Source organism: Aspergillus undulatus, assembly GCF_047715775.1.
Source record: "Aspergillus undulatus strain CBS 261.88 unplaced genomic scaffold BDV17scaffold_52, whole genome shotgun sequence".
In the NCBI taxonomy this organism is placed as follows: Eukaryota; Fungi; Ascomycota; class Eurotiomycetes; order Eurotiales; family Aspergillaceae; genus Aspergillus; species Aspergillus undulatus.
The window spans coordinates 185097-203994 of NW_027396656.1; the positions used below are offsets into that span (position 1 = coordinate 185097).

General features: G+C 52.9%; 9 protein-coding genes across 9 annotated transcripts; 3 read left to right on the forward strand and 6 right to left on the reverse strand.

The window, feature by feature from the left end:
- Positions 1 to 53: 53 nt before the first annotated feature.
- On the forward strand, positions 54 to 3444 carry BDV17DRAFT_271885 (uncharacterized protein). The gene is made up of 4 exons (XM_073758827.1): positions 54 to 916; positions 969 to 1952; positions 2004 to 2096; positions 2151 to 3444. The coding sequence occupies exons 1-4, from the start codon at positions 352 to 354 to the stop codon at positions 3425 to 3427; spliced, it is 2919 nt and encodes a 972-aa protein (XP_073612446.1). The 5' UTR covers positions 54 to 351; the 3' UTR covers positions 3428 to 3444.
- Positions 3445 to 3693: 249 nt separating this feature from the next.
- On the forward strand, positions 3694 to 5445 carry BDV17DRAFT_182636 (tRNA 2'-phosphotransferase). Its single transcript, XM_073754966.1, has 2 exons — positions 3694 to 4032; positions 4119 to 5445. The coding sequence occupies exons 1-2, from the start codon at positions 3877 to 3879 to the stop codon at positions 5007 to 5009; spliced, it is 1047 nt and encodes a 348-aa protein (XP_073612447.1). The 5' UTR covers positions 3694 to 3876; the 3' UTR covers positions 5010 to 5445.
- On the reverse strand, positions 5113 to 6347 carry BDV17DRAFT_182626 (intradiol ring-cleavage dioxygenase). The gene is made up of 3 exons (XM_073754965.1): positions 5996 to 6347; positions 5479 to 5923; positions 5113 to 5404 (listed from the first exon to the last, which is right to left on the reverse strand). The coding sequence occupies exons 1-3, from the start codon at positions 6241 to 6243 to the stop codon at positions 5216 to 5218; spliced, it is 882 nt and encodes a 293-aa protein (XP_073612448.1). The 5' UTR covers positions 6244 to 6347; the 3' UTR covers positions 5113 to 5215.
- A 543-nt stretch (positions 6348 to 6890) lies between these two features.
- BDV17DRAFT_294349 (alpha/beta fold hydrolase) lies at positions 6891 to 7738 on the reverse strand (the record flags this gene model as incomplete). Its single annotated transcript, XM_073762815.1, has 2 exons — positions 6891 to 7255; positions 7306 to 7738. The coding sequence occupies 2 exons, from the start codon at positions 7736 to 7738 to the stop codon at positions 6891 to 6893; spliced, it is 798 nt and encodes a 265-aa protein (XP_073612449.1).
- A 242-nt stretch (positions 7739 to 7980) lies between these two features.
- On the reverse strand, positions 7981 to 9035 carry BDV17DRAFT_182617 (uncharacterized protein). The gene has a single exon (XM_073754964.1). It carries the CDS (start codon positions 8901 to 8903, stop codon positions 8148 to 8150), a length of 756 nt encoding a protein of 251 aa, XP_073612450.1. The 5' UTR covers positions 8904 to 9035; the 3' UTR covers positions 7981 to 8147.
- Positions 9036 to 9081: 46 nt separating this feature from the next.
- On the reverse strand, positions 9082 to 9991 carry BDV17DRAFT_182649 (uncharacterized protein). Its single transcript, XM_073754967.1, has one exon. The coding sequence runs from the start codon at positions 9722 to 9724 to the stop codon at positions 9122 to 9124; it is 603 nt and encodes a 200-aa protein (XP_073612451.1). The 5' UTR covers positions 9725 to 9991; the 3' UTR covers positions 9082 to 9121.
- A 1689-nt stretch (positions 9992 to 11680) lies between these two features.
- Positions 11681 to 12460, reverse strand: BDV17DRAFT_271889 (putative necrosis-inducing factor-domain-containing protein; the record flags this gene model as incomplete). Its single annotated transcript, XM_073758828.1, has 1 exon — positions 11681 to 12460. A coding segment is annotated over one exon (627 nt), but the record flags the coding sequence as incomplete, so codon positions are not given.
- A 707-nt stretch (positions 12461 to 13167) lies between these two features.
- Positions 13168 to 15241, reverse strand: BDV17DRAFT_300246 (glycoside hydrolase superfamily; the record flags this gene model as incomplete). The annotated part of the gene is made up of 5 exons (XM_073764019.1): positions 13168 to 13800; positions 13856 to 14068; positions 14100 to 14165; positions 14221 to 14715; positions 14867 to 15241. The coding sequence occupies 5 exons, from the start codon at positions 15239 to 15241 to the stop codon at positions 13168 to 13170; spliced, it is 1782 nt and encodes a 593-aa protein (XP_073612453.1).
- A 2543-nt stretch (positions 15242 to 17784) lies between these two features.
- BDV17DRAFT_294354 (LysM peptidoglycan-binding domain-containing protein) lies at positions 17785 to 18470 on the forward strand (the record flags this gene model as incomplete). Its single annotated transcript, XM_073762816.1, has 4 exons — positions 17785 to 17857; positions 18025 to 18156; positions 18215 to 18243; positions 18300 to 18470. 4 exons carry the CDS (start codon positions 17785 to 17787, stop codon positions 18468 to 18470), a joined length of 405 nt encoding a protein of 134 aa, XP_073612454.1.
- Positions 18471 to 18898: the final 428 nt, after the last annotated feature.

The window sequence follows — 18898 nt, forward strand, 5'->3', positions numbered from 1 at the left end:
AGAATGTCGGGCCGATGTGATCGGAGGGCGGGCGGAGCGGAGATGGGAATGGGGTACCGTATGCTACCTATCGTTGATGATCGCGGCCCGGTTAGAACTGTCCGATTGACTCCAAACCTCAATCTCCAACCGGTCATCGATAACAGCTTTCTAGTATTGGTATTGAGCTTTCAATCTCTGCCGTATCATCGCCGCTCCCTAACCAATCGCAACGACATGCGCGTCACTGCGTGATTGCGATGGGATGAACTACGAGCTACGGAGTACTTCCTCAAGTACTAAATCAACGCCGCCACCTCCGGATCTCAACTAGGCGACCAAGCTTGCAAATAGCTGGAAAGAAGAGGCAAAATGGACAGAGCAATTCGGTGGTCCCCCTCCTCCACAACCGCCGAACAACGCTTCCTCTCCGTCGACGTCACAGGCCACCAATTCCGCCTATGCAAAGTCACCTTCTTCTCCCCAAAGCTCCAAACCTTCGAGCACGAGGTCATCTCAACTCACACCAAAGTCCCCGCCTTCCGAGCCTTCGACTGGTCCCCCATCGACGAGTCCCTGGTTGCAGTCGGCCAATCCTCCGGCGATGCGACAGTCCTACGCATGCGCGAGGGCGACGAGTCCAACCAGGCTTTCCACCTCCCTGTGAAGATGCAGCGGTACTGCAATGCGGTAGCATTCAGCATACATGGTTTGCTGGCGGCGGGGTTGGACCGGGTGCGGACAGACTCCTGCTTGAATATCTGGGATGTAAATCAGCGGTTGGGGATGAGGGCGGGGAAGGGGAATGTGAATATGGAGCCGTTGAGGAAGTTGGCGAACTCGGAGCCGATTACGAGTGTGAAGTTCTTTCGGGATCAGCCTGATACGCTGGTTACCGGGGTGAAGGGGCAGTATGTGAGGATTTATGATCTGCGGGGTATGTTTTTTGCTTGTCAAGGTGTGAGTTGGGGCTGCGACTAACTTTATAGAGCCGGGTGGGCAAGCGTCGCTACAGTTCCCGACGAGGTGCGTGCACAATTTGGCCATCGACTGGCTAGATGAGAATTATATTGCGTCTGGGCCGCCGTTGACGGAATCTACTGTTTGTATCTGGGACCGGAGGGTCGGGGCTCGTCTTTCTGCAGCTTCAGCTGCGGGTCTTGAGAACGGGCAGAACGAGCCAGCGCTTGAGTTCAAGAACGTAAACGCGCCCAAGTCGGCAATCTGGAGTCTTCGGTTCTCGAGGACGAAGCGAGGTTGCCTGGGTGTGCTTTCGAGTAACGGCCATCTGAAAACGTACAACATCGTCAAGGAATATGTGGCCGAGGAGTACCGCTCGCCGATGGACCGAACGCTCGGCCAGGCGTCCCTCAGCAGTTATCCGGAGCAGATCTACACCAAGCATGTTCGCGATATTTTCAATCCCTATGACCATCCTACGCGAGGGTACAAGGAGTCTCAACGGGTAGTGTCATTTGACTTTCTCAATATGAGTAACTCGAATGAGCCCAGTGCTTTGACTCTCTCCGCCGACGATCAGATCAAAATTGTAACCGTCAAGCCACCTTCGCCTTCAGTGCGGCTTTCTTCGCAGGGAGACTTGGTGTGCAGGGGGTCCGACAAACATTCCGACTTCAAGCTAGTTCGACCACTGGGAACCAAGGGCTCAAGTATTGGCAAGGTTGTGAAGGATCTCCGGGATGGCGCTCTACGCAGACAAGACAGGCTGGATACCTCAAAGAAGATCGATAAGGCTGGAGAAAAACCCGCGCAACACCTCTCAAGTCGAGAGGAAAGAGAGCGCATGTTGTCTGTTGGGACACTGGGTAGCCCTCTAACCGTGAACGAAGCATTGACCCTTATGACGGTAAACAGGCTGCGATGCAAGGAAGAATATCTGTTCAATGCCACGCGGAACAAGCAGATTCTTGTTGATGATCCGTCATTGCAGGATTTCTGGGACTGGATTGAGCGTGCGTACAATCGACCCTGATTGGGAAAGTCTATGCTAACCTTGAAACAAGGTGCGCGCTCTGATTCTGCGGACGACTCTATGATTATGAATCAGTTGGATTTGAACTATCTGGGGGTTTTTGATGTATGGACGGGTGGCTTGGGTAAGTTCTATGAATGATATCTCGCTGTCTGCTTAAGCAAACTAACTTCTCCAGGCGCCAGTCTTGAAGCACGTTGGCTGGGCCCAAGCTCTGGTCACTACCCAGATATCAATGATACCATCGCCGATCTAGTGCAAGAAAAACTCAAACTACCTGCCATGGAAAACCTACAAACACGATTTTCCGAACAACGACGTCTTGGCCTGCGTATTTGCGGCGCAGCCCAGTCATATTCTGAACTGGAAGAGCTGGTCAAGGCATTATCTGCCGACGGTCAGCATACAAAGGCTGCTGCTCTGGCTGTCTTCCAAGACGAACCGAAGCTGGCATATCTAGCGCTGCGAAGCAACGCGCCCACGCAGTCACATAAGCTCCTTGCAATGGCCATTGCCGGCGCTGCAAAGGGCAAGGCAGACCCCGACTGGGAAGAGACCTGCGCGGAGATCGCAAAAGAGGTCACGGATCCATATTCCCGGGCAATTATTGCGCTCGTCAGCAAAGGCGACTGGCGCTCTGTCATTTCAGAAAGCACCCTCCCACTCAAATATCGTGTCGAGGTCGCTCTCCGACGCCTACCAGACGACGACCTCACAACTTACCTAACCGAAGCTACCAAGCGAGCTATCCACTACGGCAACATCGAGGGCATCGTCCTCACAGGCCTCGGCCACTCCGCCATGGACCTCTTCCAATCCTACATCAACAAATACAACGATGTACAAACCCCCGTTTTAGCAATGAGCCACACAGTCCCACGCTTCATCAACACGTCCCCAAACAAACACCGCTTCGAAAACTGGCGCGAAACCTACCGCTGGCAAATCAACTCATGGAAACTCCAACTCATCCGCGCCCGCTTCGACGTCGGGTCCCGCAAGTTCGCGACCACCTGGGACGGGCGGCGCCTGATCGAACCACCCCGCCAACAAGTCAGCCTGACATGCAACTACTGCACCCGACCCCTAACACAGCAGGATCCCGCTCAATCCACAGGCGGCGAAGTCGTCCATCCCACGCCAGGCAACCCGCTCGGCTCCGCCGCCATGTCAGGGACAGTCTGCCCCCGCTGCGGGCGGCATATGCCGCGGTGCGGCGTGTGCACGCTGTACCTAGGCTCTCCCGACCCAATGTCCAAGGCTTGTGTGGCTGCAGAGAGTAGCACGGGCGCAGGCGCAGAGAACCGCAAGATCTCGGATGCGGAGATCATGCAGCGATTTATTGTCTTCTGTATCAATTGTAATCATGGCTTCCATGCGCATCATGCGCGCGAGTGGTTTGGGCGGCATAAGGTCTGTCCTGTTGCGGATTGTAGTTGTATTTGTGATCGGTAATATCCCGCATAGCATTCAATAATTTATTTCATACTTATCTGTCACCACTTGAGTGATAACGAGCAATATATGTGATTTGGAGGCGTAGGCAAGGCGGAGGAACTATGATGTCAAGTGCGGGAGTCACTATAGATCCGAGTCAATCTCCGACCTTAAAATCCGTGACTCCGCATAAAGTTGTTTTGACACAAAGATCAGCCGCATGAATCACCACTGACTCACCTCTGCAGTCTCCCCTTGATCTAGAACCCTCAATTCTTTTCCTGAAAAAAAAAAAAAAAAAAAAACAACCAAAACGAAAGATTCCCTTCAAAATTCCTCCCCTCAACCCACGCCTCCTCAACCTCCACCCTCTCCGCCTCCAACAAATTCTCCCTCGAACAACCACCCCGCATCCCTCCAACTCCAGCCCCAGACCATACCACCACCAAATCCACAACCGGATCCTCATGCCCGGAGGAAAAGGTGGCGGCGGCGGCCGAGACCGCAAACCACCCAGCCGTGAAGTCACCGTCTCCAAGGCCCTGAGTTTTCTCCTCCGCCATGGCGCAGAGAAGGAGGGGCTCAAGATCGATTCGCGCGGGTATGCGAATGTTGCGGATGTGGTATGTCCATGCGCCTCACAAAAGCTAGCATTTAAGTGAAAAGAAGGAGAAGACCTAGAGCTAATCGAAGATTTTGAAATGTACAGCTCGCTTGGCGAAAACTTAAATCCCTCAAGGTTACCTTCCCCGAGATTATCAGTGCGGTCGAGGCATCGGACAAGAAGCGGTTCGCGCTTTGTTATTTCCCTCCTTCGGATGCGCACACAGATGCACCTCTACCTCCAGCAAACCTGGAAGAATCATCAACTTCAACACCAGCAGAACCCTCACCCTCAACCGAAGCTGAACCCGACTCCGCAACAATAACAGCAACAGCGCTCCTATCCACAAAATCCGACCTCGAACCAACGCACTACCTCATCCGCGCAACGCAAGGCCACAGCATTAAATCCGTTGAAGCGGAGTCCGGGCTCCTGGAGAGACTTTCGCTCGATAATCCGGACAAGTTACCGGGTACTGTTGTACACGGGACATATCACTCTACATGGCCAGTTATATTGAAGAGCAGGGGGTTGCGTGCTATGGGGAGGAATCATGCGCATTTTGCGACGGGGCCGGCGCTCGATGATGTTTTGGGGAATATTAATGTTAGTGGGAGGGATGAAACAGAGGAAGGGCAAGGGAACGAGAAAGGGAAAGCGAAAGGCAAAGAAGATTCCGGCCCCGAGTCGAGCGGAAAGGTCATATCCGGTATGCGTGGCGACGCGCAGGTCCTGATCTACCTTGATATAAAGAGAGCCCTAGCGGGCGGGGTGCCCTTCTGGAGGAGCGAGAACGGGGTCATTTTATCTGAGGGTGTAAATCTGGATATTGGGGCCGGCCCGGACGGGGGTGGTGTTATTCCCGTGGAGTACTTTGATGTTGTTGTTGAGAGGAAGAAGGGGTTTGGGAAGATTTGGGAGGGTGGCAAGGTTCTACAGGAGTTGCCGGAGGAGTTGACGAGGAGGGGGAATCCGAAGGGCAGGGGGAAGAGGTGAACCTGAATGAGTTTGTTAGGGTTACGGCGATGTGGAAAGCTGATAGAAATATCCAACCCTAAACAGCCACCTGCATATTTTAGGCCCAACGGAGGTTCCAATGCAAATAATACCACAGTAGCAATTCCAGGTATCATATCAGAAAAGCTATATACAGTGAAGCAAACAACAGGAAGAGATCTCCCTCAAGTACGGTACATGGTCCCCTATTCAGCTGCGGCCGGCACCAACCGCACATCATAGTTCAGCTCAAGCCCAGCCTGAGGATCGCCCTTCCTCTCGACAAAGTCAACAACGAGCGAGTCCTTGACCGCAAACACCGAGTCATTCGTCAAGTACGGATCCTTGCGGTCGAAGATCTGCGTCGTGAGCGGCTTGTATCCGTCGTATGTGGCCTGCAACAAAGTTCAAACAGCATTAGCCAACCACACCACCACTGACAACAAAGGGAAAGAAAATGAGAACATACAATAATATGAATATGCGCCGGCCGAAACGGATGCCTGTCCATCAATTTCAACACCTTCCCCGCAGGCCCATCATCCGGCACCGGATAAGGCGTCGGCCTTAGACAATAAAACGAGTAGCGCCCGTCGTCATCAGTCCTGAACTTCCCGCGCAGGTTGAACTCCTCCTGATCTTTATCCTGCTGCTCGTAGAGCCCATTCGTAGAAGCCTGCCATACCTCCACGACCGCCCCAACAAGCGGCTTCTTGCTCTCAAAGTCCACGACGCGCCCGTGCATGAATGCCATCTCGCCCTTGGGGTCTGACGCCTTAGGCGCCGTCTTCACAATGTTATCGCCATTCTGGCGGAATGGCGTGTCGGCGCGGAAGAAGGGGCCTAGAATTGCGGTTGCTGTTGGGGCGTCGGTGGCTTCGTCTGCTAGCTTGAAGGTGATTTCGTCGACGAGGCTGTTTGGTTCACTTGTTAACAACTATCTATTCAAGCCTGCAATTCGCAGGGAGATATTGTCGGGGACGTACGACTCCAGCCCGATAACGTCGCAAAGCAACTGTCCCTCGTTCCGCTTCGCATCGCTCATCTGCCCCGCCCAGTTGATGAGCTTCACGCCGGCCATCCACTCGTCGACCGTGAGCTCGTTCTCGCGCGCAAAGTCGTGCACATGTCGGATTAGCGAGCTCATCAGCTGGCGGAAGCGCGGGTTGACGTTGTCGCCCATGGAGTTGACGACATTGTCTGTGAAGTTGGGGTCGAAGCGGTGGGTGGCCATTTTGCTTAAGCTTCACTCACTGCTCGCCAGGAATATCAAGCTATTATTGGTATGATATAGAAGGAAAGATGAGAAAGAGAAGCCGTGATGGTCCATCCGAGCAGAGTAGTCTTATATAGGGAGCTAGATAGAAAGTGCGCCAGTAAGGAAGAGTGGAATTCAAGACACCCGCAGCCCCAGACTCCTCAGTTTAGAAGAAGACCCCGCATTCACTTGCTGTTCTGCGGTCGGAAGCTTGCTGATCGTATGACTGCCGTATGGAAGTGCAGGAACAACGTTGACTTCCGATGTTGAGTGGATGAAGTGACGGCGATCCGACTGATCGGATCGGATGGGCGGTCCAATTGGCGTAGGTCGTGATCCGCCATGCCGAAGGATGAGATGCAGATGCATAAAGCATGAGTGCGCCCAGGCAGCGCGCAATGCTTCCTACATAGTATACTTTGTACAAACGTAACTTGGCTCCTGTTCTCATCTTTTACTGTCTGATGGACATATAAGTTCACCCTATAAGTTTCCCGAGTGGGTATGATAGACATCCCTGATAATTGGATGCGACGGTGACATCTGCCGTCTAACTTTCGATGAGAAGAATAGCGCGCTTCATTTAGAGCTTAGAACTTGTGTGATCTTTCCAATTGATGCTTTTAGTAGCTCCCCTTGGCAAACTCGGCAATCGCCGTGCCAACTGAATCCGGTGCCTCAATACAGTGCCAGTGTCCAACCTGTTTGAGCACTTCCAATCTCTTGTTGGCGCTTGACACATTGTCAAAGATGTACTGACATCCCTCCATGCTAGCCGACTTGTCTTCCTCTCCGGCAATTAGCAAGAAGGGCGCCTTGATACTAGAGTAGTCGATAGTAGGGGCATTGGCGATGGCCTGGCACAGCGCCGCGTATCCCTTTGGATTCTGCCCAAGGACAAGTTCGCGGATGAATGACTTGACCAGATCAGAAGCTGCTGATCCAGTAGCTTGGTAGGGAATGCCGTTCGCTAATGACTCCATGCCATCTGTGTCCGTTAGCAACTATCCTCGTTTCACTTTGAGCCAGCGAGCTTACCCTTTGCCGCAGTCTCACTGCGCTTCTGCATCACCGATGTCAGAGTCTCGGATGGGTGGGTCGGTCCAATCGCGACAATGCCCTTGATACGATCTGCATGTTCTGCGCCTAGGAGAGTCACGACAAGCCCACCCATCGAGTGCCCCACCACCACAGCTTGAGGAATGTTCAATGCGTCGAGTACGGCGACCACATCGGCGGCAATGGATGCGATGGACACGGACTGGTCGGTGTATACGGAGCGACCGGACCCGTAGGTGTCAACGGTGATGCAGCGATGGTGGGAGGTCAGGTACGGAATGACCGGATAGTAGTAGTTCTGCGAGGATCCTAACCCATGGATGAAGTAGAACGTGAGGCCGTTAGGAGGAGCTCCGTCAGGATGGGAGTCTGCATAATGCAGTTGATGATTGTTGACTAAGATGAATGGCATCTTGATCTCGAGCTCAGATGAATGCTTGAGATGTCGAGATGTAAGGTTGCGGGGTGAATGTTGGAGCCAAAACATCAGAAGCCGCTAAGATAAGGTGTCGACGTCATGCCCATGCCAGCCCACTCTCCTTCCGATCATCCAATGCACCTTGATACAAGGCTGATATGGATCCTACGATAGCTTCATATCGGTCTCCAATAATAATATGATTCACGTCTGTTGAGGTCTTTGATCCGATAACCGTCGGATTGTGGGGTAACGGGGGCATATCCAAGCCGAAGACCCGCTATCCGAAGTCGGTGGAGTGGCCGTGCTGCTCCGTCGGATCGGAAATCGTGCATCATGCTGAGGAGACACTCGGCATCTCGCGCTGATATATATGTTTGTATAACGGTATTAGGAATGAAGCTCATGTTGCATCCAATTGAGCAAGTTCTTCGTCAAAACTGGCGCCCGGGTCAAATTCAGGCGCAAATTCTTCCAGAAGAATGGCCGTGTCGTCATGGAAGGAATCAGTGCTCACAACTGTCGCAACAGCAATCTGCTCCAAGACGGCCTCAGTCTCTTTGATAACATCTTCGTCGTAGAAAGCCGAGCATTCAGAGAACTCGTCCTCGTCCTTCCCCTCCTGTTCGGCTTTGACTGTCTCATCGGGACCCTCAGTATGCTCGACGCCAGCCGTAGCCTTCTCGTCTGCGTCACCCAGAGCAATCAACATATTATCCAAATCGTCATCTTCCAAACCTAACTCTTCATCCCCAGATTCGCTCGCTACCTCCGTCTCACTCACAGAATCAATCCCAGTCTCGGTCTCATTCTCAGGCAGAGTCTCACTCCCCTGGCTCTCCGGCTGAACAGACGGCGTCTTCTTGATAAAATTGAACAGCAACGGTTGACTCGCAGGTACAGTCGGCGCATTAGGGTCCGGAAGCCCGCGCCGCATGCGCTCCTCACGAGCCTTTGCCTCTTTCTCCGCTTTCTTCTTCTTTTCCTGTACGCGCTTCTTCTCCTTATCACGGAGTTTCTGGGCTCGCCGTTCTCGCTCTTCTTCGCGCTCGATTCGTGCGATTTGGGACGCTGTAAACTGGAACCGCTTGTTGCTGCGCTGGTACCGGCGGCGGACGGTGCGAGACTTTTCGAGGACGATTCGCGGTCGGTCGGCCATTGTTATGTTGGGAGAACAGCAACAGCAAATTCTATGGCGGGAGAGGTGAGAGGGAGAGTAGACATCGAGGATGTAAGAATAAATAGTAAGAATGATTAGGGTTGTGAATAACAATAGGGACCTGCCTTGCGGTTGCCTGGAAACATTCACTTGTCACAAGTCACCAGTGCTCGGATGTAAATAAGCGTGCATTTTATCTCCGGCACGTGACTGCCCATCTAGATACATACTATGCTACTACTGAATAGGATCTCTGCGCAAACTTGGGAACTTCCATTTCCGTATTCGGCCCGACTTGCTGCCGCTTTTCGCTCAGAGCCTGACTGCAACAGTGCAAATACCTGCGCCTTTTTGTCTCCATTCGCCCGTGTTTTCGCCGCTGATACCCAATCCAAGAACGAAGGGCCAAAGCCGTTGTATGAGCGGGAGTCTGAAAGGGCTTTCATCTTGACGTCTGCGTTCGTCAACTGTTCCGGCTTCGGGATTGTTTCATGGGGAATAGCGTCGTTGTAGAGGAGGATTATCGTCTTTGTGTCCAGTCGCATCATTGCGTATGCCTTTGCAAGGGCTGTTTTGGCGGCTTCTGAATAGTCTCCGCCGCCCCGAGCGTTAAGCAGTTTTGTGAAGGCGACGACATCTTGTTGTTTGCTGGACCCTTCTGATGGAGATATATCAAGCCATCCCAAGAACTTGATCAGCTCATCCCAGTCGGTATAGTCACGGTACGCGATCACTCTGAGCCGCGAGAAACAACCAGTCAGGGCGGAGATCGAGATGATCTGGGGGAGGGGGGTATTCAAAGCTCCGAGATAATGTCTCATCGATGCCGTCGCATCGGCGACGATGAGTACGTCGTACTTCTCCGTAATGATGTGTGGGGGAAATGGCGGGGAAGAGCGGTCCCAGAACACAATTTATACGCAGCGGACATGAAGGGACAGCAAACGAGACGGAGCCAGGCAGTAAGTCAACCTTCCTTGTCAACCACGACCTTACCGTAATGAGTCACGACACCATCTTGACTGGCTCTCAATCAAAGTTTATGGTAATGACTGAAAATGCAACCGAGTTCCTGTCCAATATCTGACTGCGGCTCTGCAACGGTAGGTTCATGATTCAAGCTAGGGCTGTGCTGCGGCCGGCCCCGCTGTCGACTCGCCTTGCCTTTTGACTCACTTTATCTTTTCATTTCACGGGAAAAAACCATGGAAGAATGCACCCGGCCAGTTGACCTTCCAACAGAGATTGTTCTCGATATTGCCAGCTATTTGAACATTGTCGACCTCAACGCCCTGCTGCGCCAACGGCGACATTCCATGCGATCTCCGCGCGGCATCCATCGCTTACTCGCAAGATGTGTTTTGTAATGGGTGCCAGGAGGAGAATGGTATGCAGGAGAGTCGTCATGTCTGTAGTATGTGTCCTGAGGTTGATCTCTGTGCGAATTGTTTGGAGAGGTATCAGGAGCAGTCACTTCTGTTTCGGAGTTGTACTGGGCATGACTTTTTGGAGATCGTGACGGGGGAGCATTTGTTTATCGACGAAAAGAAAGGGCATGGCCGAGATGAGGAAGCGGATGGCGGCTTGCTGAATACGGAACAGCGGAGGTGGCTTGAGGGTTTGATTCAGGAGTATAGTCAGGTGTGATTTATCAGTGTTATCCCAGCATCGCATCCTCAAAATGAACTTGTACTTGAAGACCACGCGCCAAATGTGTAACCGACTAATCACAACCTCAAATCCCTTGATCCAAGTAGAGCAGGCTTGCCGGGCTTTAGAGATGTGCGTAAGCCGGCAGGTTTTGGCTGGTCTCTTGACTGGGAAAGGTGCTCTGTTTGTGCTGTGCTCCTCGTCTCCGTCAAATTTTCTCCCCACCACTCTCCCTCAAGTCACATCCATTCGAGTTGCTAAACACGGTGAGCTGGCTGCGCTATCTATCCGTTATTCTTTCCCTTACCCAACAATCCTAGTTCCCTTTGGAGTTTCCATGCCGCAAGCGGCACACTCTTCAAGAACCCACAATCACCACCACACCATGAGCTTCAGCAACCTCTCATTCTCTCCCGTTGGCGAGAACTCACCCACCCATTCCGTACCGAGCCCAGAGCTATACCCCCCTCCGGACCGCTCGCCTACCCCGCCCCGGCCGCCGTATGCCCCGAGCCCGGTGCAACGTTCATCATCCGCGACCCGGAAACGGGCCTCGTGGTCACTCTTAAAGACGGTGTGCTGTTACCTGGCGAAAAAGGTGTTGGACTCGAATCCGGCAGTGGCAAGCCGGACGCGGCTACTGGTGGCGCTTTGTTAGGAAAATAGATCTCTGGTTGGGATTCAGGAACGCCGTTTCTGGTCAATTCATTGGATATAACAATAAGACGCAATGGCGGTTTATTGCAAAGGCAACGGTTCATAATGCTTGGGAGTACTTTTGCGCGGGCCAACCCCTTGACGGTAGCAAAGTAAAACATCGACAACGCCATGTTCGCTTCTGGTTCCCTACCTACACCATGACTAGGCAACCCCTGTACTTCAGAGGTGGATATCCAATCTAATAACCTTAGAACTTCACACCTTGACTTTTTTTACTTTTTCCAAGAATTGTGGATTAGCCTTTATCTTGCATGAGAACCACGGTCGGCCATTAATCGCTCGGTTGTCTACTATATACAAGGTGATTTTTAAGTTTTAAGTCGGTTGGTACGGTACTCGGCCCGGCAGAAGGTTTAAACTAAGGTTTGGACTGTTCCAAGATTTCAATCAATTAGACTGTTATATAAGAAGGCCTCGCCCATTAACTTGGCTAATAAAGCCCCCAGTCGACCTTCTGCTTCTTAATATTGCCATTACACTGCATGGTTCCCTTCGCCTCCAACGCGCCCATCACTGCGACCAAACTTCTTAATGGCATCATTAATAATATAAATGATATCCTGGGCGCCAGTTATAAACGAGATATTGCCGTGGATACCCTTACCCGTGACGCCCAAATGGCAGGTGCCGGAATGCACAAGCGAGCGCTGCTTCTCGAGCGGCGAGGTGTTCCAATCGCCGTCTGTGCCTTGGATGTTCTTGATAATCTGCTTGCAGTCGTCGATCAGGGGGGATGCCTCGCTGCCCTGGTCCACGAACGTGGATGTTCCGCAGTAGTCCTTGCCGTTGGCGATGTTGCAGGGGAAGAAGTCTACATTTCTGATTGACTCGGTGTCGTCGGAGTCGGTCCATGAGCGGCGGGCGACAGTCTCGGTGCAGACGGGGAGGTTGATGAAGTGAGGTACTGTGATGTCCATGTTGGCGAGGCTTTCAAAGTTCGCGTTGGGGTCGGCGGTGGTATCTCCTCCGTTCTCGCCGCCGTTGTCAATGTAGGACCTCACGACTCTGTTGCAGACAGAAAGGATTAGCAAAGGCACGAACGGACGTACTAGAAGAAAGGCATACCAAATAATGATATCTTGTGGAGTGACACGCCCCCCCCCTCAAGCGCCATCCTTGAGCTAGTCTACGCCAGAAAGGGTGGCAAAGTCATTGTAGGTATCGCCGCCGCTGGAGCCGCACTTGACGCCAGTCTGGGCATTTTCACGGCAAGATCTCGACTGCCCGTCCTGGTCGGCCAGCTTGTAAAGCTTGCCCCCGTAGCAGGCCGATGCGAGCTTGTCGTCGTCACCGTCCGAGTCTGATGTGCAGCTGCGCTGCGTGTCGATAATGAAGGGATGATGGCCTGCTGTCTGCCACAGAACTGGGATTGCGAATCCATAGTAGGCTTTTGCAAAGGCGTCCGTGACTGTTTCATTTCCCACCTTTCTGTCGTATGCATCTCCGTCGCCGAGGTCGCTGGCACCGTTAATGAAGTGACCGTCAGCCACAAGAGACTTGAGCGTATCGATGGAATCGTCCGAGCCGTCGAATAGAGTTGCCAAACCAATGGTGTTGGCCTGGTCCCAGATACCGGCGCTTTGCCCAAGGTAAGTCATAAACCCGTCTTGATCATCGTCCGTCCAATCGTCGCTGGAGTTTCGGGTGCGCTGGTTAGCTATGGGTTTGTATCCAAGGGAACAGGTTCAAAAAAGGCGCTCTTATCGGGTCCTCAGTACTAACAAGACTCGTGCCAATGTCAACTGCCTTGCCTAAAACGGTTTTTGTGATTTCTTCGGCTTTCTCCTTGCCCTCATCACTCAGCGAAGCAATGCCAGGCAGCTTCTGCAGAACTGTATCTCTGTCAGAAATCCACCCAAAAGACCGCAATTTGGAAATGGACCACATACCATATTTAAAAATAAGTCTTCATCATGTCGTCCCAGGCTTCGTCGACGTCGAGCGCGCCCCAGCGCTCCGAGGGGGTGTAGTATGGCGTTCCCGTGTAGTACTCATTATCACAGGACAAGGTGGACCAGTTGCCGTCGTGAAGACTCGTGCCTTCTTCGAGAGGATTCTTTTTCGCCATGATGGCGGCCTTCCAATCCGACCAGTTGCCTACCGGTGCATCCACAAAGCTTTCCAGGTCCGTTACCCAGTTGACTGACCCACCCATATTTAGTGCCTTGTACTTGCTCACTCGAGACTCGCGGACCGCCAGGCTCATGTATGCAACCCATTGGGTATCATCATAGACCAGAATGTTGCTGTCCCTGTCTTCGTTGAGGTAGTGCTGGGTAACCCGACTGGAAACAGTGTCGCGGGTGTTCAGCCCTGAAGAGCTACCACTGATGATCTCGTTGATCTTAGCATTAGCCAGGTAACCCGCCGTGCCGGTACGTCGTCCCTTTGTAGCGTCGGAGTTGGCGCGTGATTCGGTGTACTGACACTCAGGGCCGTGACAACCAGCCTCGGCCATGGCGAAGGACCGGCCGTAGCTGGCGACTCCCACAACCACGCGGTCAGACTGGACGCCGGCTTTGGTGATCTATGAGGGCATATATCAGCGGATGTAGGTGTATTGTAGGGGTTTGGAAACAGACCATGGCCAAAGATGTCATTGTCTCCGTGAGATTGACCTGACTACGCAGACAGTTGCCGGTCGGGCAGCCATCTTGAGAGTTGGGGTTGGCGGCATCCCACTGCCCGTGCAGATCGTAGGTCATAAAGACAATATAGTCGACTACTTTACTAATTGATTTGATCGGGAAGCCCTTCAGGTACCAGTATGATGCGGGAGCAGCGATAGAGACCGACTTTCCTTTTGAGTAGATTCTTGAGGACAACAAGGAATTTCAGGTAGTTGTCACCCTCGTCCTCAGCACCGGCAGGGATACCAGAAATGTCCGGCGCCTGTCATTTGTCAGGAGAGACAATAGAATGGTAAGAGGAAAAGGGAGTAACTTACACCAGCGTACTCCCAGTCGATATCCACCCCATCAAGGTCGTGCTCCTTGATAAAGTTGGCGATGTTTGTTGCCAGCTTAAGGCGGTTTGCTGGCCGAGTGCCCTCTCGAAAGATGCTATATGTTTCGGGCTTGGTCGAAAAGTCCCAGTCGCCAAAGGAGAGAATTTTCTTGGGCCCGCTGAGGTACTTGAAGTTGTTGAATTCGTAGGTAATGAGTTCGTTTCCGATGGAGACCTCGTAGTCCGCCGTAATGGATCCTCCAAAGCCGCAATGCAGGTGGGTGTACTTGGATGTGTCAATCTGAAGGGAGTCCTGATACAGACAGTCTCGGTTGAAGAGGTATCCCTCATAGTAGGCGACGCTGCGGAACTCGGACGGGGCCGAGCCCTTAACAACGGCAGTGCCGCAGTTGGAGATGCAGCCGTTGGTGTTGGGCTTGGCCGTGCCTGGAGCGCCGGTGTTCGTGTCCGTACAAAAATCGGGCGTGATGCCGCACTGGCCCCGGACGTCACATCATGCATTGAGCGGGCAAGGGTCCAAGTCGGCGAGCTTGCTCATGTCATTGGGTGCTTCAGTGCCGGGCACCTGCGGTCCGCAGAGGGCGTTTTTCCATGGGTGCAGGCATGGGTGGTGTGCCCTTGCTCACGCAAATAACACTGCCAGCAAAGATGTTTTTGCATCCATTCCAGCCCCATGTGTCCTTGTGGAATTCTTCGATGCCGTCGTTTGTCAGGCTATTGGCTGCTGCGACAGTCGCACAGCTCTGGCCGTCGTTTACTATGGTCGTAGCACAGGAACTGTCGTCATTGGCCTTGGGGCGGAAGTCGGGGAGATCGCCGGACGAGCAACAGCCATGTTGGCCAGGGGTGAGGCTAGAACAGAGTCCCTTGTCCGAGTTGTACTTGGTGAAGTCGGCGCCGGAGATGCCGCAGCGTTCGGCCAAGGCCGCGCAGCTGTCTCCATCGCCCACTTTCTCCGTGCGGCATTCGGATGCCCGATCGTGGAGCACCGAGTGACTCATGGATCGTCTGGAGTGGTGTCCTCCAGTCACAGTGGTGTTGGTACGGACACTCGTGTGATTGCCTTTGATTGAGGAGAGTTGCGGCAACGTAAATGGCGCGGTGGTGGTGAAGCTCGTAGAATTGGCAAAGTCAAGACACTCGGCATCAGACCAGAACTTGGAAGGCCTGCTGGATGTCGCCCAGGTACAGAGAATATCATTGACACGAAGCAGAACAGGAGCGTCAGGCTGCGTTATTTATGATTTTCGAGCCTCATGTTGCTTGGTGTCTACCCACGCTACCTATGGTATACTTTGAGATTGCACTCGTGATGCCAAGAGAGCTGAATAGCCTCTTCCACTTGGCTCAGGTACTAAGGAAAGAAGCATAAAGGAACCAACTCCGAGCCACGGATTTCGGGAATTTGCCTGGCCCACCAAGAGTCTGGAATAGCCCACGCTTCAGCAGTCATCAGCGCTCGCATAGGTGAGGCTGTGAGTACCTTGCAGTGCTAGCCAACTAGGGCCAAATCCGAATCACGGACAGCGATTTAGTAGAATATACGATGAACCCTTGATGTCCAACACTCCTGCCTCATTGAGTAAGTGCATTGACGCCCCTGAGTCCCTGACCGACCACGGCCCGAAGCGCTTGACCCTATCCAACGATTGTCGGCCAGTGCTGCCAACCGGAGGCGTCGGGTACGCCTGGACCCTATCCACCTTTGGCCATGTTTCTTTTTCGGGGCTGTTCTACGGCGTACGTGACCCATGGCCTGAGCTCCAAATCACACTCAAAGTGGGTGCTCTACTGACTACTGTGCGAGATCTCAGCTGCGGACACAGACGCGGGCATCTGACGGTGTTTTTCCGATACCAGCGTTGAGGTTCGTTTAGGGATTGGGGTCCGTACGCCTAGCCGGGAGGTCGAAACAGTCTGAGGAGCCTCTCGCACACTCATGTCATGCATGTCTATCTTTCACCAGAATAAGCTTTGACCAAGCCTCGCAAGATCTCTCAGCAAGGCTTAGCGCTCAACAACTGAGACACAACCTTCAGGGTACATGCCACAGCGCCGCCATTCGAGAATCCACAAGTTTATTAGAACCTTGGCAAGAAAATCCAGGCCACCGTCGTCGGCATTCCAGATGGAGACGCCCTCTTTGCCAAGACACCATCTAAAGTAGCGAGAGGCTGGCTCCGCTCCTTCGTGATTGTCGGTGTTGATGGAAATGGTGAGGTTACATTCAAAGCAATGCATTGTTATGCAGGTCCCCATTTAGGGCGTTGAATTCAATTGGGTATGAAGTGGGCTTTCAGAGGGAAAAAATACGAGAAGGTGGACTGGACCCATTCCGGACATTGTGGCTGTTTGCGAGGCAACCCAACTAATACTAAGTACATTAATGCTGGACATGCAGATATGCTTGACCGTGCCGAACTATGAATCTGAGATGAAATACCGCAACCTGCTCATCTGTAAGGTGTAGCAGAGACGAGTAGCATCCAACGACGCCAAAGGCCAGGGCAAAGGCCAGCGTAGCGGCAAGCCATGCTGCCTGACGGCGGTCCTGACCCGGCGCATTGTCATTCTTTGGATCATCAGCGTTGCAATCCAGAGCGGTGGTCCGCACATTGCTGCATTCATCGTCGGTGATCTTGGCCAGGATGCTAGACTCGTGGCTAATGCTAACGCTGCAGGGGCTGGGAGTCGGAGACGAATTCAACGTCAAATTGGCGAGTACTGGACACATGGACACGCTATCGGTGTTGTCTAACTTGTGGGGTGGAACTCTCAGCGAGTCCACAATAGGCGGGAGAGCGAGAGCCGAGGCTTTATGGCAATCCTCGTCATTGGTGAGGGTCGTGAGGTTGGGTTGGCTAGCGCCCTCGCGGGTGGTGAAGACAACTGTGTCAACGAGAATATCGTAGCCTGCCATATGGAAGCCATGAGAAACGGTATCGATGTTGAGGCTCTCGCCGGCGTAGCCCGTGGATATCCAGGGATACTCCGTGTCATTGTACGCCGGATCTTCTGATCTGGAACAGTTCTGCCATCTCAGCTGCCAAAACAATTCCCAGGTGTCGCTGGTGTTGGGACGTTCTGCCGGTGCCAGAGACACTGAAGTAAGTGGTCTCGTTTGTCGAGATGTTGGCCAGACGGTCCGCGTTGCCGTGCACCGTCTCATTTGAGCGGCCTACTGTTCCTTCTCCATCGCAGCAAGCTCGGACGATAGCTGCGCGAGCTTCGCTTCGGGATGGGGTCTCTCTGTTGACGAGTTCAAGTCGCTGAACACCGGTCTGGATTGCACCAACTTTGACGACTTTGCAGAGTATTGTGTCATTGGCAATGTCACGCCCGATGAGCCAAGCACCACGTCCTCTACCACTACCACTACGACGCAGACTACCACGATGGCCACGAGCACTACCACTGCTGTGTTTACTACTACCAAAGAGCCAGCTGCCACTACAACATCGGCGATGGGTGACTCTCCCTCCCCAACGCAGCCCGGCCTGGCCTCGGACTGCGATAAGTTCCACAAAGTTGCCTCTGGCAACCAATGGATACAATCGAAGCCAAGTATGGCATTACCAATGCCCAGTTCTCTTCCTGGAACCCTTACATTGATGACAGTATGTCTCCCCTTTCCTTCATCCCCCGTAGGACTTGCACACCCGTTAACAGACGGACAGACTGCTCGAACCTCTGGCTAGATTACTACGTCTGCGTCCACGTCCCCGTTGTCTCGACCGCCTCTTCTGAGCCCGCACCGGCACTGACACCGACGCCCCTTCCCCAGCGCAATCCGGCATCGACGAGAACTGCGACAAATACCACAAGATTGTATCCGGCGACCAATGCGAGACAATCGAGGCCGAGTACGGTATCACGCAGGCTGATTTCTCCAAATGGAATTCCTCTATTGACGATAGTATGTGTTCCTTCACACCTTGATCTCCTTTTAAGCTTCTTACTCACCGGTGCTGTAGAATGCTCGAATCTCTGGCCAGACTACTATGTCTGCGTTCACGTTGCGCCAAACCCCAAATTCCTGATATCACCGTGGACTGCAAGAAGTACCACAAGGTGCAGTCTGGCGAGGGCTGCTGGGCTATTGACTCGGCATACGGCATTACCCTGGACCAGTTCCGCAAGTGGAATCCTACGATTGATGCTTCTTGCAGCAACCTTTGGGTTGATTACTATGTGTGCGCGGGTGTTTATATGAGGCAGGTAGCAGGGTGACGATGCTACGAGTAATAACACGTGGGCTCGAGGGAAAATTTGAGCTTATACCTAGATGATCTGAACTCCGGCCAGACCTACGTGGATGATACTGTTCCTCATATTAGACTAATATAATAATTCTTTTCGAGGGAGTCAACCAAGGTCCATCCGAGAGTCTTCTGACGTTCAACCACGAACTGACCCTTATTCAAGCCTGCTGTCCCAGTATACCTAGAGTACATACCATACTTGCTCGACAACAACCGCAAGTGTATAGTGCCGAGTTCTAGCGCCTCTTACTGCTGATCCCCTTTTGCTTCCACGATTAATCCTTATTGGAGAAGTATAGCCTTCATGCTACCACCATTCTTTCGATCAGCTACAGGTAGATCTCATAGGCTTGGCCGGCCCTAATCTCGGCACCGTCCGCCAAGCTCCCCGGTCCG

Excerpts from the sequence above, each read along its gene's own strand:
- BDV17DRAFT_271885 (XM_073758827.1), top strand. The coding sequence starts at position 352 with ATGGACAGAGCAATTCGGTGGTCCCCCTCCTCCACAACCGCCGAACAA. Across the intron at positions 1,953-2,003 it reads TTTCTGGGACTGGATTGAGC|GTGCGCGCTCTGATTCTGCG; the intron begins GTGCGTACAATC and ends CCTTGAAACAAG. Across the intron at positions 2,097-2,150 it reads TGTATGGACGGGTGGCTTGG|GCGCCAGTCTTGAAGCACGT; the intron begins GTAAGTTCTATG and ends TAACTTCTCCAG.
- BDV17DRAFT_182636 (XM_073754966.1), top strand. The coding sequence starts at position 3,877 with ATGCCCGGAGGAAAAGGTGGCGGCGGCGGCCGAGACCGCAAACCACCC. Across the intron at positions 4,033-4,118 it reads ATGCGAATGTTGCGGATGTG|CTCGCTTGGCGAAAACTTAA; the intron begins GTATGTCCATGC and ends TGAAATGTACAG.
- BDV17DRAFT_182626 (XM_073754965.1), bottom strand. The coding sequence starts at position 6,243 with ATGGCCACCCACCGCTTCGACCCCAACTTCACAGACAATGTCGTCAAC. Across the intron at positions 5,924-5,995 it reads GACGTTATCGGGCTGGAGTC|CCTCGTCGACGAAATCACCT; the intron begins GTACGTCCCCGA and ends TGAACCAAACAG. Across the intron at positions 5,405-5,478 it reads CGGCGCATATTCATATTATT|GCCACATACGACGGATACAA; the intron begins GTATGTTCTCAT and ends ACTTTGTTGCAG.
- BDV17DRAFT_182617 (XM_073754964.1), bottom strand. The coding sequence starts at position 8,903 with ATGGCCGACCGACCGCGAATCGTCCTCGAAAAGTCTCGCACCGTCCGC.
- BDV17DRAFT_182649 (XM_073754967.1), bottom strand. The coding sequence starts at position 9,724 with ATGAGACATTATCTCGGAGCTTTGAATACCCCCCTCCCCCAGATCATC.